A 16,648-nucleotide genomic window follows, 5' to 3' on the forward strand; every position below is an offset into this window, starting at 1 on the left:
AGCTTCCGGATTTTGTTAAAAAAGATCTGCGGCGGGTATATGGCACCTACCCAAGCACTGCTGTGAACATCACTTATCACAGAGGGGAATTTGTGGTGCGTGGAGAACCACGGGTTGGGGAGCAGGAGTACCGGGTAGAGAAGAGGCTTGTTCGACAAACTGAGGGTTGTCGCGTTGAGGACAAAGCAGAAAATGAAAAGAAGAAAACAAAGAAAGGAAAGTGATTGAATGTGGAGTAGATTAGTTTATTTTTATTTGGAGATTTGTATTTTGCCGTCATAGTCTCTAATGTACATGTGGCATGAAAGTTCAGAAGTGTGTACCAAGTTTATTGCATTAATGTTTAAATCTTTGTTTTGTTTAGCCCAGCCTAAAGGATTCTATTGTCAAAATACAAGTTTTAACAGCAGCATGCACCTGGATTTCCTGGGTCAGATTAATCATTGCCATTTTCATCTACTACAACTGACAAAACTATGTGTTATCGCAATTTGTGTGACTATATTGTTTGCAGTTTATTTTATTTCAGACAACTTTTGTAAGAATGTAATGGATATCAGCTGTGGTTGTGCTTGGTAATTGTTCTTGGTAGGGTGTCCATGACTTTCAGTTTCCATGGAATGATCCTGACTCATTTACCAGGAGCAGGAGATAAGGCATATTTGTGGTCAGTGTGTGGGTGGACACACATTTTCATACGTTAACTCACATAGAATCACTGTAAACTTATTATACAATGATATATGTTACATATTGTAGATATAATACATACATAACATACATATAATAGAATGCAATACATATGTGAAATTATCTTCAGCATCATACAGTCTAGCATTTAAAGTAGTTGGTATGAATGATTTTCTGTGTGTATTACAATAAACCTTTAAGTATCTTCTGAACACTGAATAACTGAATAAAAAGGTGTGACACAAGTCAAGGGGAAATGTTTCTAAAGCCATTTGATTAGCACACCCCCTCGTGCTGCTAAATAAACACAGAGAATATCTCACATGTAGTGCATATAAGATAAAAAAAAGAAAAGAAAAAGAAACAGCACATGTACGGTTTGCTCTTTACTTATAAAATATATTCGAATTTCATGTTTACAGAGATTTAAAAGAAAACAAAGATACTTTAAGTGACTGGGAAAAAAATATTTCTTTTTTCAACTTTCATCAACATAAAAATACACCATCTATAGAGCAGTTGGCTTGTTATGTAGATAAAGAGCACATTGCCAAAAGAACTGAGTCCATAGATGAGCTCCTCATGACCACCATCTATGGAATTCAGTTCTCAGGGCCAAGTGCTCAGAAGAGCCTTATACGTTTCCTATTCTATAGGAAACTGGATGCTGAGGCTGCTTACATGAGGCTGCCCATGAGTTTGAGGCTGCTCCACCAAGACACAGCTTTATAGAGCCATTAGTGGAACCACATTAGCTGAAATCAGATATTACAAGAGTTCAGGCAAATACAGTTCAAGAGTTTTAAAGCATAGAGGCTCATCAGCACTAAGTAAAGCCTTTTCAACTTGTTAATAATCACTGCTTAGTCCTATAAACGTCTAAATGCCAAAACAAGTGAAAGGACTTAGCTACGTTTATTTTCTCAATGTTATCTCATTCTCATATTTGTTTAATGTTTGATCATTACTGAATTCCTGAGACAGGCACATTGCACTTCATGTCCTCAGTTCTGGCCACACCTGAAGAGTTTCAGGAAATTTACTTTCCATTAAATCGGACTAAAACAAGTTGAACGGCCTTAATGATTATACAAACAAAAGCCCCCATAAACCTCTGAATATAATGCGTTATATATGTTACAGCTGATTGTATAGAGCATGCCATATGACTTTTAAAAAAAAATAAATAAATTAAATAAAATGCCATTCATGAAATATTGGGGAAAAAAATCCCAACATTAAATATTCAGTTGAAAAAGTACAATTAAAGAATTTAATAATTAAGGTTCAATTTATGAAAATTTGTTTAAGACCATTTTACAAAAATTTCTTTACGCTCTAGTAATTCCAATACTCTTTAGTTCTTTTAGCTCTTAAACACATAGAGCCTGTTAATATTTTGTTTCTAAATAACAATTCTGTGTACCTGATACTCACCTATGAGAGAGGGAAAAAATGATCCCAATCTGACATACCACTCTTAATATGTCTCCTTCCTGGGAAACGTTCCTGCTTCAGTATCCACCAACTTCTCATAGTTGATGAATTTCCAGAGCCAAAACACATCCATCCTCTCCATTAAAGATGCAAGGACTTATATATAAACTGTAAATTCTTCAGCTTAAATACTTATGAACGTCCGTGTTACTGCCTCACTCATGGACACACTCACTCACTCATGCTCTGTGAGTACGGTAAGCCTGGCAGTCACTTCCCAGTAAGAAGGAAGCAGTGGGAGGGAGTCTCCCGCCCCCTCGTAATGAATCAATACACAGCGCTTCTGAGGAAAAATATCTCACTGGTTCAGCCCTCAGTTCCCATAAAACAAAAAAAGGGAAAAGGGGAGAGGGAGGGAAAAAAAAAACTACTTGTCTCTGTAGGAACCAGGAATTCCCCTATTGCAAAAATGTGGTTCCATGTGAGGATAGGTGACACAGCACAGGCAGAGAGAAACTAACAGTCTGAAAGTTTGTTTTTGTATTTCCAAAAAGGAAATGGAAATCCTACATGTCGAACACTCATTTTTAGAGTCATGTTTACTGTTAGTGCTCCGGTAGAGAAAAAAAAAAAGAATGATCAGTTCAAGTTTCCTCATATGGAAGTTTCTGCTGATTAATACATGTAAGTTGCATCATGCCGAGGTGTGGTGTTAAAAGCGTGAATACAGTTCTTCCACCTTCCCACTCTACTTCCATGTTAACACTTACTGTAAGGTGAAGTCATGGAGTATTCACAAATTCAGCCTACAAAATTGTGCTTTATAATTGATTAGACTTTGAAATTGCAGTTGAGATATGACTGGTGTACACTCCTGTGTTCTCGAAATGAACCCAATATTGCAATATGGAATATGATTAATTTTCAGTCATATGACATCGTTTCTCACACTGAAAATGCCTCTCCCTCGTGCTATTTAAGGTCAAATGTGTGTCCATAAAAAGCTAACTATTCTACCACGACCAGCAGAGACCAGAGAGATGTTATGAGAATGATAATCTGATAGCTGTTGCCGTCCCAAATAAATCAATTAAAACTGCTTGGATTCCAAACTGAGGTTCTTCATATTCCATCACAGCATGTTTCTTGCTTTTATATGTTTCTATACTGCTGATACCATTAATAAACATATGACTATAAACCAGAGTCAATGCCTTTTTTTTTTTCCTTTGGGCAAGTAACACAGTCAAGAAGGTCTAATACTGACGTAATTTACTGTCATTTCGAACATCACCATTCTGACAAGAAGTCAATAAGAAGTCATGAAAATGGATGTTTCTTAATATCCGTTTGGTCATCCGGGAAGACGCGCAAGTTTGTCATGCCAATAAGTGTAGACAATTTCATCATACGTCTTTCTACATAATTTGACTTTTTCTTTTTGAAGCTGAAACCTGTACCCAGTTCTTAGAAAGTGCACAGTATTAGAAGAAGCTGGGGGTCAGGCTATCCATGTGCAGTGACTTAAAAGCCCAGGGCAACAATAAGGGAATCTACTTTCAGAGAAAATCCTTCTTCTGGTAGGATAAGTTGCAACTGACATTTTGAACAGGACTTCAGAAACAGACACGGCTTTCATGCTGCTGTTTGAACACGGGGGAAATTGGCTGCAAAGGTCACTGAGCCCATTTCCTTTCCCCTATGCTCGCTGAGATAGACCTTTACAGCACCCATTCTTTTTTTACTTGCACTTTAACCAATAGTCACCATGTTCAAATTCTCTATATGTTCGTAAGGGTGTGGGTTACCCAAGAGTGCGGAGAGGATTTTCCTTCCTCGTTTGTGATGCTGACCCCTGTCTGATATCAGTCTCTTTCTCAAAACCTTGATTTTGCATTGAGAAGGATGACTAAGCAGTAAAAAAAAAAAAAAAAAAAAATTCCCTTTTTTTTGAAACTACCCAAGGTGGGCTCATGCTTTTACATTAAAACAATAAGACTGTAGTTTATAGGTGTAGAAATAAGATACTAATATACCTTAACCTACACAACCAAAACTACTTCCACTACACCATTATAGTGTTATACCTGGTCCATATACATAATAAGTATTATGTGTATGTTGGTTAATTTGGTTGTATGTAAATAGTATACTTTTATTTGTACTTCTTAAAAAGAAAAAAAAAAGTACAGTCACATCACAAACAAACATGATTCAAGGCTAACATTTCAACTCTTAACAAAATTTTTCCCTACGAATAAAAGAATACCCAGTTTATTGCCATTTTTCTTTTCTTTGTTTGCCATAATTCTTCATGTTTCCAGTACCGAAACATTTGACCTGGTCAGTAGTCTTTCGTCTTTCTGTTGCTCAGATGAATTCCCATCATTTCAGGTTAGAAAATCACCAGCACTGTGAAACTGACCACTACAGAACAGAAAAACATTATTTACCATCACTAAATAAGCTTTCCCATGCTCTCAGTCTACCACATGGAACATCTTTCACCTGCTAACATGAGTGTGTGTTCATTAGGAGGTCTATACCACCAGAAATAAGTAAATGAAATATTATGAGAATAAAAAGCTTCTTGCATTAAATGTACCATAACAATGCATTTTGACTGAAGTGTTGAACTGGTGAAACTCTGTTGCCAAACATGTGGATTTAATTTCTATTCAAAGTTCTAGGGAAAAATAGATATTTCGCAATTTAATTTGTAGTCACAAGTTTTTGATCACAAGTTTTCTGTCATGCCAATAAGTGTAGGCAATGGCAGTATATCCTATTTCATCATATCTTCCATGTCCATTACATTTGTTTCACTTTTCGATTAAAAAAAAAATCTCTCGTGTTTCTTCTTTGCTTGTTTTTCATCATTTCAGATGAATTTGGAGGCTGAAATGGCGTGAGCTGAATGACTCGGATGTGTAACGCCAGGTACTGGGTAATAGCAAGAAGAGGGTAGATTAGAGATGAGCTGGCTGCTGTGCTATTATAAGCAGTATGAGGGTAGTAAAGGAGGACCACGTGCTGGCTGAAATAATATCTCATATGAAAACAGAATAAGGGTCCAGGCTACACATTTTAACTAGAGAATAAAATAGAATAGACAGCTTGTAATTTTTTAAATGAGAAAAAAATCATTTGAGTATGTGCCAAGAAAAAACAAAAATTACACACACACACACACACACACACACACACATTATATATATATATATATATATATATATATATATATATATATACATATATAATTTTTTTTTAAATATATAAATTGTGAAATATCTATTTTCCCTAGAACTTTTAATAGAAATTAAATGCACATGTTTGGCAACAAAGTTTCACCAGTTCAACACTTCAATCAGCTTTTTATTCTCATAATATTTTCATTCAGAGTTTCAACAGTTCAACACTTCAATCAGCTTTTTATTCTCATAATATTTCATTTACTTATTTCTGGTGGTATAGACCTCCTAATGAACACACACTCATGTTAGCAGGTGAAAGATGTTCCATGTGGTAGACTGAGAGCATGGGAAAGCTTATTTAGTGATGGTAAATAATGTTTTTCTGTTCTGTAGTGGTCAGTTTCACAGTGCTGGTGATTTTCTAACCTGAAATGATGGGAATTATAGATACATTTACAGTTGTTTCCTTGTTTAACCCATTATCAATTCGAAACAAAAAGAAAAAAAATGAAATGAATGTGCATGTACACGGTTTGGACCTTTACTCTTATTGCTGTTTTTCCCCTTTAAGATTGAGCTAACATTATGAATCATAGCTCATCTGCTAGACTATATTTTGTTTTCATATCTGACCAGCAAACATCCTGTTTTCAAAAATATCAACTTTGTCAACTACAAATGTAAAAATTCAGTCGGAATACATTTCCCTGACTACCAAAAGGTGGCAACAACGCTACAACACAGGCTTCGTTTCAAACCAAGCTAAAAAAAATCCCTTACTCACTTTCTCTACTCCCTTTTTGCTTAGTATTGCCGTCACGAAGACACTAACAGACATGTTTTTTGTTTGTTTGTTTCTTTAAAGTATATTGTTTAATAGTCCGGTTTTTGACTTGTTCGCTGCTTCAGCAAGCTTCAGAAATTAAAAATACGCCCTTTATGGTGGACTCCTCCAGGTGACTACAAGAAGTGAGCGAGTAGTTTTGGCGAGTGAATCGGACATGACTCATTTCCCTTTTCACAGGAAGAAGACGTGTTGACATGTCAGAGCTGCTGTGGATATTCAAACCTTAGCGACCTGAGAAATGTTAATATACATATAAAAATATATAAATTAAAAAAAAAAAAAAAAAAAAAAGTAGTGTGTAAGTGGCAGTCTGGCTAACTAGCATGCGGAAGAAGTGCTTTAAAGGAAATGCAGACTTAACTGTGTGTATGTGTGTGTGTGTGTGTGAGAGAGAGAGAGAGAGAGAGAGCAGGCCATGGACAGTCATGAAACGCTGTGGCTTCAGTGTCGACAGTGAAGGCTTTTAGCTTTCAACAAGATAAGCGTTCAGTGTCACGCTTGTAATATAAATATCTTCTTTTAACCATTCTTAACGCTTAAAATAGCCGACACTGCAAAGCGAAACTGAAATAAGAGCCTGTTAGCTGCATTTGTTCAGAAAAACAAACAAGTTTAAATGCACTGGCTTGCTGAATTAGCATGAGATAAACAGCAGGCAGGTGACTGGATGAAGCTTTTGGACTGCACACCTGCACAGAGACACTGCACTGCTCGCTTCATGAGGTGACCCATACAGAGTCCCTCAGTAAACTAGCTGGCTAAAATGCTGCGATTAGAGGAGGTGGCTAATGTTTTGCTCAGGGTGCCCAGTCTCTTAGTCCTGGACTTGCTCTACAAATGCGACATCGAGAGCTTCAGCCATCATCTCAGGGCGAGCAGCGAGGACATGCTCTTCAAATACAAATACATCCTCTGGAACATTTACTACCTAGGTACAGTTTACACTCTTCCTCCAAATGGTTACTGGACTTTGTTTTTTTTGTTTTTTTTTCCCCCCTTCCTCCTTTTTATTGTATTTAATTCACTAACATGGTCAAATACAAAGCAAAAAGAAGTCAATTGCATTGTTTACCAGTAAAATAAAGTGAATAAAATAAATAGTAACAACACCAGCATTAGAAAGGATTGGGAAGTTACATGAATTTGAAAAGCTTTAGAATTTTTTTTCCCCCTTTTTCATAAATTTCATCTTTTGTATTTTCATCTGTGAAAGAGTTTCAAAGTATACCTTAAGATCAGTGTTACAGAAGGTAATATACAGTATGAGGGATTTTTTGTGTGTGTCTTGTGAATATAAAACTTTGCAAAAATAATTAAAATATTATTTATGTAATTTTGTTTTTCAGAAAATTTTTGGTTTTTATTAAAAAGTTGAATATCGTATGGTTTTAAATTTAAGGCTTTGTGAAATGTCTATTTTAAAGTCAATCCAAAATGAGAGAGAGAAAGGGCAATAAAAGAATAAATGTTCAATATCTTCAACTGATTGTGTTGCAAAAGGTACACTGATCACATATGATATGGATATAATTTATTAATGGCTGCATTTACTGGATAACATTGGTTGTTGGACTTACCCAGAGAGACGTAGCCTTCAGGTAGTGCCTTTATGTGCTCCATGTCCACAGGTCACATTGTGAGCACAGTGGTGCTGTTGTTGCCTCTGGGACACATTGTTCAACTTTACCTGCATGTTCTCACTGCTCTTCTGCTCTACATGGGACATCAGATGTCCAGGTGAGCACTCGTCCTATCACACCAGCAAGCAAGTTCAGTAAAGTTTACTGCGTTCTTTCACATTTTTGTATTCATTCATCTGGCAGAACACTGTCTGAAAACATTAGCATCTTACAATTCAAATATATTATCATTCATCATAAGAATTAATACGCACTAATAATATGTCTTTTTACTGGATCAGCTTCTGCATGCTGCCAGTCGGTTCATTCAAATGAAGTTTGCTCTGTTGACTTGCAGCTAGCAGGTCAGGTCATCTGACGCTCACCTGCACCCTGATCTGCAATCCTTAACTGATTATAAACAGACAAGCGCATACGAATTGCCCTCTTTTCTTTGGAAATGTATGTGTTAAGATGTTTGATAAGATAAGCACGAAAGACTACAAACTGGCTTTGTGCTCCTCGACAACCTCTTCAGTCTACACAGACGCACTTGTTGTATGTTCGCACCCTGTAGACAATCCTTAAAGTTTTGTGTAAATGATGGGGTTATTGAGGGGCATTCAGCTATTCAAACAAGTCCCTGTTTTTGTTTTTTTTTGTATTAACAGGGAATATGTTGTAGGGGAGAGTCAATACGGGTATGACGGAACACTCTTCCTGCATCCACCAGCCTTGAACCGTTTTGTGAGGGCACTTACATGTAGGTACAAACCCTCCACCTAAGAGTGTACCATGGCCAGGAAACTGTAACTTAAAGCCTATCCATTAAATAAACATTCTCCTACATCAGCTTGCCATTAAAATGATCATATTGTACTTAGTTTGTCATGCTTAGAAAAACAGTTTCACTTTTTATATAAATTAATTACCACTTAATCTAATTCACTCCTGTGAAATCTAGCCTTTTTTTTATGTGACAGGTAACATTGACTTGTTGTGTATCTCAGTAGTACTGTTTCTGCTACCTGCTTAGCTTGCTGTTCTTAGTACCTACCCAATTTCCTTGAATAAAAGTTAAGAATAAAGCCTTCAGTTGAGTGACAGCTTCCTGTTTTTATCTTCGACATGAACGTACATGCAAATCACAACCACAACCATTAATTGATCAAGATTTCTAGACAGCTGTCTTTCAGAGATCGTTTTTCTTAAGAAATTCAAATTAATGACTAGAATGTAATCAAGAAAAGGTCACAATTGTTATTTTTCTGTTGCTCATGCTCATAGGTCTCACTGGGTCTCAGGGAGAGGACTAATTAAGACAGGTTGAAGAACAATCAATTATCCTAACTTTTTTCCAGTAATTTCGACTCCTGTCCTGATTTTATTCTCATACCTGGGTGGCATTAGATAGCTGGCATTAAGGATTGCTTTTACATGAACATGCAACAAAGTACAGGCGTGAACAAATTCCGTCTCTCTCAAAATCTTTTTGAGAGAGACTGAATAACATTTTATATATATATATATATATATATATATATATATATATATATATATATATATATATATATAACTTTTACATATATATATATATATATATATATATATATATATATATATATATATATATAAGTAATAGGAATTGGGTAGAGAACATAAGCTACAGCCATCATTTACCAGCCAAAAACAGGAAGTTCTCATGTTATATGCTACATATTTGTGTGGCTTTATATATGTATAAGATGGAGTTTGTAAGTTTTTTTTTTTTTGTATGTTTGTGTCTGTATGCATATATTAACAGGTCAGATTATTGTTGCCACTCTGTGTGCGTTCCTCATGCGCACTCGCCGTGTATGGCTCTTCTCTGCACACTTGCTCCCACTTATTGGACGGGTTTGTTTAGTTTCTCAAGACAATGCCCTGACACTCACTACTGTTTCCATGGGGATAACTGCAGCAGAGGTTGCCATCTTCCTCCTCATGAATCTGTTTGTGCCATACAGATTGGCCAGGGCCACATACCAACAAATAGCACAAACAGAGGTAAACCTACATGTTCTTGCACTCATAAGTATGTTTAAGTGTTTGCAACAACAAACCAGTGTAAAGTAAAACAAACATCAGTACACACTGTACTCTCAAATTCCCAGCTCTGTATTTCTCAAGTGTCTGTTGTCTGTAGGTGACTGATTTGTACCGGCTGTTGGCAGTGGGAATGTCACTCTGGCATTGCTTTGCTGTACCTGTGTTATTCAGTGCATTCTGGTTTGTACTGTTTGGAGTTCAGCTTGTCTCCAATGTTGGCAGCTCCACTGCCATCCAAGAGGGGCTGCTGCTCTACCTCCTCACCAGGTAAACACTCACCGAAGGTCACTGTACTTAATGAGTAAACACGCTCAAAAATGTTACTTTTTTAGTTGATGTTTAAGGCTTGGTGAACACAAATTAGTAAGACGAGGCCAATAAGCATTGATTTTTCTTATAAAATCATAAATTTAAAGTTTATTTATGATATTACCTATTGGTTTCATGACTATTGTATTCTGGTTGTTTTCTTGATGTTTAGGTGTAAATGTATAAATCTAGTGTAAATCTGCTACCGCTTTTTAATCTAGCTTTGAACTTTCAGTATTGTAGCGTATGATATTTTTATGCACCGTGAACAGTATTAAAATTCAGAGTTGCATCTCCTGTTACAGATGTAAAAATTTTACCCTGAACTGCAAATAGCGCTGAATGGAACTATTTTCATGCTCTCTTGATGCTGCTTTGAACAGTTACCCAATTCAGAAAGGTTGCACATTTGTATGACAGATTGCTTGTTTGCTGAATTTGTGCTGCTGTTCCTTGTGTGTGTATGTGTGTAAGTGTGTCTGAGTGCTGTGCTAGTCCTTACTCGCTGCTGGGTTTGACATTTGTGGTTTCTTATTTGGCCCTGGGCCTCCTGAATCTCTGCAAGTTCTGCCTGGGAGGATTCACAGCGCTGCAGAATCACAATGTCATGCACAGGTATGTGTATAAATACATATTTATACTTGTGTAAATCTAGTAAATATTGGTAAAATATTTTACTAGTAAAATATATTGTTTGTGTGTGTATATCTTGCAGGGGTGTGACAGAGGGTGTGACCCTGTTGTTGTTGGCCCTGCAGACTGGCTTGTTGGACTTGCCAGCCCTGCAACGCTGCTTTCTCCTCTTTATCATACTCTTCATTGTCCTCACTTCCACACTGCAGAGCATGAGTGAGATAACTGAACCCATTGTGCTAGGACTTGGGGCCAGTAGAAACAGGTAGAAATTTACCATTTGAATTTCTGTCCATTTTTTGGTGTCATTGTTAAAAACATGAACAGCTTTAACAGCTTACACCCTAATCAAACAGTTAATTACTATATATGTATGTCTGCATCTGTGTATGTGTGTATATATACACATATATGAGTTAAATATATGTGTATATATACACATATATGAGTTAGATATATACAATAGATAGGTAGGTAGATAGATAGATATTATATACACCAATCAGCCATAACATTATGACCACCTGCCTAATATTGTGTTGGTCCCCCTTTTGCTGCCAAAACAGCTCTGACCCGTCGAGGCATGGGCTCCACTAGATTCCTGAAGGTGTGCTGTGGTATCTGGCACAAAGACGTTAACAGCAGATCCTTTAAGTCCTGTAAGTTGCGAGGTGGGGCCTCCATGGATTGGACTTGTTTGTACAGCACACCCCACAGATGTTCGATTGGATTGAGATCTGGGGAATTTGGAGGCCAAGTCAACACCTTGAACTCTTTGTCATGTTCCTCGAACCATTCCTGAACAATTTTTACAGTGTGGCAGGGCGCATTATTCTGCTGAAAGAGGTCACTTCCATTAGGGAATACCGTTGCCATGAATGTACCTGGTCTGCAACAATGTTTAGGTAGGTGCTATGTGTCAAAATAGCATCCACATGAATGCCAGGACCCAAAGTTTCCCTACAGAACATTGCCCAGAGCATCACACTGCCTCCGCCAGCTTGCATTCTTCCCAAAGTACATGCTGGTGCCATGTCTTCCCCAGGTAAATGATGCACATGCACCCGGCCTTCCACATGATGTAAAAGAAAATGTGATTTATCCGACCAGGCCACCTTCTTCCATTGCTCCGTGGTCCAGTTCTGATGCTCACCTGTCCATTCTAGGCACTTTTGGCAGGGGCCAGGGGTTAGCATGGGCACTCTGACAGGTCTGTGGCTACACAGCCCCATACGCAGCAAGCTGTGATGCACTGTGTGTTCAGACACTTTTCTATCATAGCCAGCTTTAACTTTTTCAGCAATTTGTGCTACAGTAGCTCTTCTGTGGGATCTGACCAGACACGCTAGCCTTCACTCCCCACGCGCATCAGTGAGCCTTGGGCGCCCATGACACTGTCGCTGGTTCACCGGTTGTCCATCCTTGGACCACTTTTGGCAGGTACCGACCACTGCATACCGGAAACACCCCACAAGACCTGCCGTTTTAAAGATGCTCTGACCCAGTCATCTAGCCATCACAATTTGGCCGTGGTCAAAGTCTCTCTAATCATTACGCTTGCCCATTTTTCCTGTTTCCAACACATCAACTTCGAGAACCGACTGGTCACTTGCTGCCTAATATATCTCAACCCTTGACAGGTGCTACTGTAATGAGATAATCAATGTTATTCGCTTCACCTCTCAGTGGCCATAATGTTATGGCTGATCGGTGTATATTAGTATTATCATTTTATTGTCAGTATATTTTGTTCAAATACATCATGGTTATCCTGGAATATTCTTACCCATTTAACAACATATTTATGTAACAGTGTTAGCAGGTCTAATAGTCATTCAGGATAAGGTCACTGACAAACTCTGTGGGGAATAAGCATAGTGCCAGGCTAAGCATTACATACAATGGTGTGACCCTATTTAAATTCCTGTGGGAGTTCTTAAGATGGCTGTGAGATGTCACCTGGAAAAGAAGAAATCCATGAATACACTGACCTAAACCACTGACCTGTGTCCATAGGTGTGTGTGGAAGCATGTGCGGGGGCTGAGCATGTGTGTATTCCTGCTGCTTTTTCCTGGCTTCATGGCCTTTAAGATATCCCAGTTCTTCCACATGGACTTCTGGCTTCTCATCCTGGTTTCCAGCTGTATGCTTACATCACTACAGGTATTACTAAATTCACAGCCACACTAAGCATGAAAAGGCCAAAAATACAAACTTTTTTCATGCACATGTATTGCATAATGTTAAAAAAACAGCAGAGACCTTGATGAGCCTAAATTGTCATTTGGTATGTGTTCTAGGTGACAGGGACCCTATTAATCTACTGCTTGTTCATGGTGGAGGTGTGGCGAGGTACTGCCCTGCCCAGCCTCGACGAGGTGGTGTATTACGTGAACGCTGTGTGTCGGGCACTGGAGTTTGCTGTGGCACTGTGTGTGGTTGCGTATGGCGCGTGGGAGTCACTGTGGGGTGAGTGGAGCTGGATTGGGGCATCGGTTATCATCATCCACTCCTACTGCAACGTGTGGCTACGTGCCCAGGCTGGATGGAAGAGCTTCTTGCTTCGGCAGGAAGCTGCACGCAAGATCAACTCACTCCCAAGGGCGAGTGCTGAACAGCTGCAGGAACACGGTGATGTCTGTGCCATCTGTTTTCAGGTCAGCATCGGGTTTGGATCATAAATATTGGATAATGGTTGTGTATAGAACAAGGAGAAGCTGGATAAATGCACTACCGACCAATCTGAGCAGGGTTCATTCTAGCTAGGGTTTGAATTTCGATTTTGAAACTGTCACAAAATTGTCCCACAGAACAATTTTGGCAATCCCAAACTGATGCAAATACAAAATATCAACGTTTTATGACTAATTGTTAAATTGTCGTACCACAACTGTACAAATCCTTAGACAGTTATCAATCATAATGTGCATGTTCGACTATCTAGCAATTACACTGATTTATCTTCGCCTAAAGGCCAACTAATGCTGACCTGGTTAAACAATATAGTGAGATTATGTTATATATGATAGAATTAGGTTTCTACTTCTCCCTGTCCCTTTTTGGACACTGTACTGTATTTTCTGTACAAATACAGTCAAAACAGTGCTTACTGGGCCATATTTGGAGATTTGCAATTTGTGACAGATTCTCAAAACATGATAACCCATATAATCATTCTGTGGTCCATTCTTTCCAAGGGTCTTTTCAAACAGTTATTTTTGAAGTGAAATCTAATGGATACTCTTTACAATGTTTACAGTGTTATTAAAATGACCATGGCAACACACAGATGTACTTGTAAATACAGGCATAGTTCAAGTACAGAAATACACAATGTGTTGTATACTCTATATGTGTGATCTGACCATGCCACTCATATCTGCTTGTTGAACATCCTATTCCAGATTAATCCCCCCTTTGCTGTTATAAAAACCTCCACTCTTCTGGGAAGGCTTTCCATTAGATTTTGGAGTGCGGTGATTTGTGTCCATTTAGCGACAAGAGCATTCATGAGGTTGGGCACGTAGTCAGCATTCCAGTTAATCTCAAAAGTTTAACTTCTTCCACACCAACCTTGGCAAATCATTTCTTAATCATTTCTTTACCTCGCTTTGTGCACAAGGGCATTGTCATACTGGAATATGTTTGGACCTCTCAGTTCCAGTGAAGGGAAATCTTCCAATTTTGTGGCAACAGTTTGAGGAAGACCCATATATGGGTGTGATTGTCAGGTGTCCACATACTTTGGCCATATAGTGTATATTGTCATTAGGAATAGAAGGGCTGAAAGCAATGCTGTGACATGTAAGCTCTCTGGTATAGGCTCCGCATATTTATCACTAGGTAAGATAGAGCTTGTATTTGTTTGTGTTTGTAAATTAGGCTAGTTTACAGAATCAGGCTGAGTGAACTGTAACTGGTAAATGAAATCTTTAAGAACATGGGAAAGTTTTTATTGTTCATGATTGAAAATAGGGTTATTTAGTGCTGTTTACAAGTGTCTGTTTACACTTGATGTTAAATTGTGTTCCAAATAGCCATTACTTCTATATAACGGCGCCCTTCAGAGTTCTCAGTGTGGCAGGTATAGCCTTTCGAGGGTCATAGTCATGAAACCTGTATCTATATCCCATAATGCACAACTGTCACTGTGAATACTGCTTTATAAAGATGAATTCTGTATTTTTTTTCTTTTTTCTTTTCTTTTTTTTTTTTTTTTTTTTACTGAAAAGTGTTTTTATATCATTATTTATGCTGTTATGATAGAAATTTCAATGGAAACATGTAGAAATGTAATATTTCTGTTACTTTTTGAACAATTTTTCCAAACCAATTTTACACACCACTTCAAATATCCTTTATCGTCTCTCTGTCCTGCAGGATATGACATCTGCTGTGATAACCTACTGTGGTCATTTTTTCCATGGAAGCTGTCTTAGAAAGTGGCTATATGTTCAGGAAACCTGCCCCATGTGCCACACGCCCATCAAGCCATCCATCCCAACACCTGCTGCTGGTGATGCCCAGCAAAACCCAGTACAGACGCAACCCCACCCACCTCAGCAAGAGCCAGCTGCTGAACACACTGACACTCACCAAGGGGAGCAGGACCCAGTGGAAGATGAAATCCATTCGCCAGATACGAAGTCAGAATCTGAGGCACCATCCAGAAGACAGTGTCTACAGAATCTGAACTGTAGTGCCAGTGGAGACACTGCTGGGCCTGGCTGCTCAGAAGGAAGTCCCTGCAATGAGAGAGACTGGAAATCTGAGCAGAGGACTAACCAGCCCAGAGAGGCCAATTCAGCTATGGACTTGGACAGAGAACTATGACTGAACCACTCTGTCTTCCAGTATTAATTATGGAGCCAAAAAAAAGAAGGAAAAGTGGATCATTAGAAGACAATAAAGAGCCAGGTCACTGCCTCTTTGAAATCCAAGTAACAAAGACTACATCCCAGTTTTCTGGTGGAATGAAGCTTCTTCTAATCCTCTTAACCATGTGCTGGTATCTTCTCATCACAGCACTTCTTCAAGCAATACAAAATGTAATGTTTGTTATGGCTACATTTCTGTTGAAATGTTTAAGGTACATAGGCTGATTGTCCTTTAAAGAAGGGTAAAAGTGAAGGATAGATTATTTTGCTGTCTCTTTTTAAAGCAATGTATAATAACAGGAGAATTTAACCTGCTTTGAAGAAATTCTTTAAAAAATATGTCCTATTTAAGTACAAGTCACAAATCTATATGTTGCAGTCAAATACGCAGGTGAAGAGAGACGCACTCCACAGGGCACATAAATATCAGACAGTGCCTCATCATAGTTCTGTTTCACTCAAGCATAATTTTCACTGTCACTTTGTCCAAAGCATCCTGAAATCAAGTATATTTTTCTGTTTATTAAAATAGTTGTTTAAATATTGCAACTTTTTGACTTTTTTAAATTTATATTTTCATGTTGCTCTACAAATAGTCTTTTAACTTGAACTCTAAGAAATTATATCTAATGATGTAATGTCATGCACCTATCGTATTCATAGGCCTGGATTCTACTTCTGTGACCGCATATCTGCAAGCATGGCAAGGTGTCTTGCACAGACACTCACATAGGTGTCTACCTTCATAGTTAAGTGTAACATGAGTATATACACTAGGGCACAGAGTCACATGTACCAAAACCAGAATTTACAGGAAATGGAACAAAGAAAATACATGTACTGGAGACAAAAACAAAGGAGAGTTAGATGTTTCACTATAGGAATAATGAATAGAAGAGGGCAGAGTGTTTTGAAAACAAGAATGATGACTTTGGAAACAAAAAAAATAATAC

The 16,648-nt window shown here is 38.1% G+C and overlaps 1 protein-coding gene and 1 long non-coding RNA gene across 2 annotated transcripts; one reads left to right on the plus strand and one right to left on the minus strand.

The window, feature by feature from the left end:
- Positions 1–224: 224 nt before the first annotated feature.
- LOC128318015 (uncharacterized) lies at positions 225–5,293 on the minus strand. Its single transcript, XR_008301433.1, has 2 exons — positions 2,128–5,293; positions 225–1,445 (listed from the first exon to the last, which is right to left on the minus strand). It is a non-coding gene; the product is annotated as an uncharacterized LOC128318015 (long non-coding RNA).
- Positions 5,294–6,043: 750 nt separating this feature from the next.
- zmp:0000000662 (RING finger protein 145) lies at positions 6,044–16,244 on the plus strand. The gene is made up of 10 exons (XM_026942449.3): positions 6,044–7,100; positions 7,797–7,905; positions 8,459–8,550; positions 9,592–9,833; positions 9,973–10,142; positions 10,659–10,799; positions 10,900–11,082; positions 12,834–12,981; positions 13,119–13,475; positions 15,199–16,244. Exons 1-10 carry the CDS (start codon positions 6,932–6,934, stop codon positions 15,649–15,651), a joined length of 2,064 nt encoding a protein of 687 aa, XP_026798250.1. The 5' UTR covers positions 6,044–6,931; the 3' UTR covers positions 15,652–16,244.
- Positions 16,245–16,648: the final 404 nt, after the last annotated feature.

Source organism: Pangasianodon hypophthalmus, chromosome 3 (assembly GCF_027358585.1).
Source record: "Pangasianodon hypophthalmus isolate fPanHyp1 chromosome 3, fPanHyp1.pri, whole genome shotgun sequence".
Taxonomy (NCBI): domain Eukaryota; kingdom Metazoa; phylum Chordata; class Actinopteri; order Siluriformes; family Pangasiidae; genus Pangasianodon; species Pangasianodon hypophthalmus.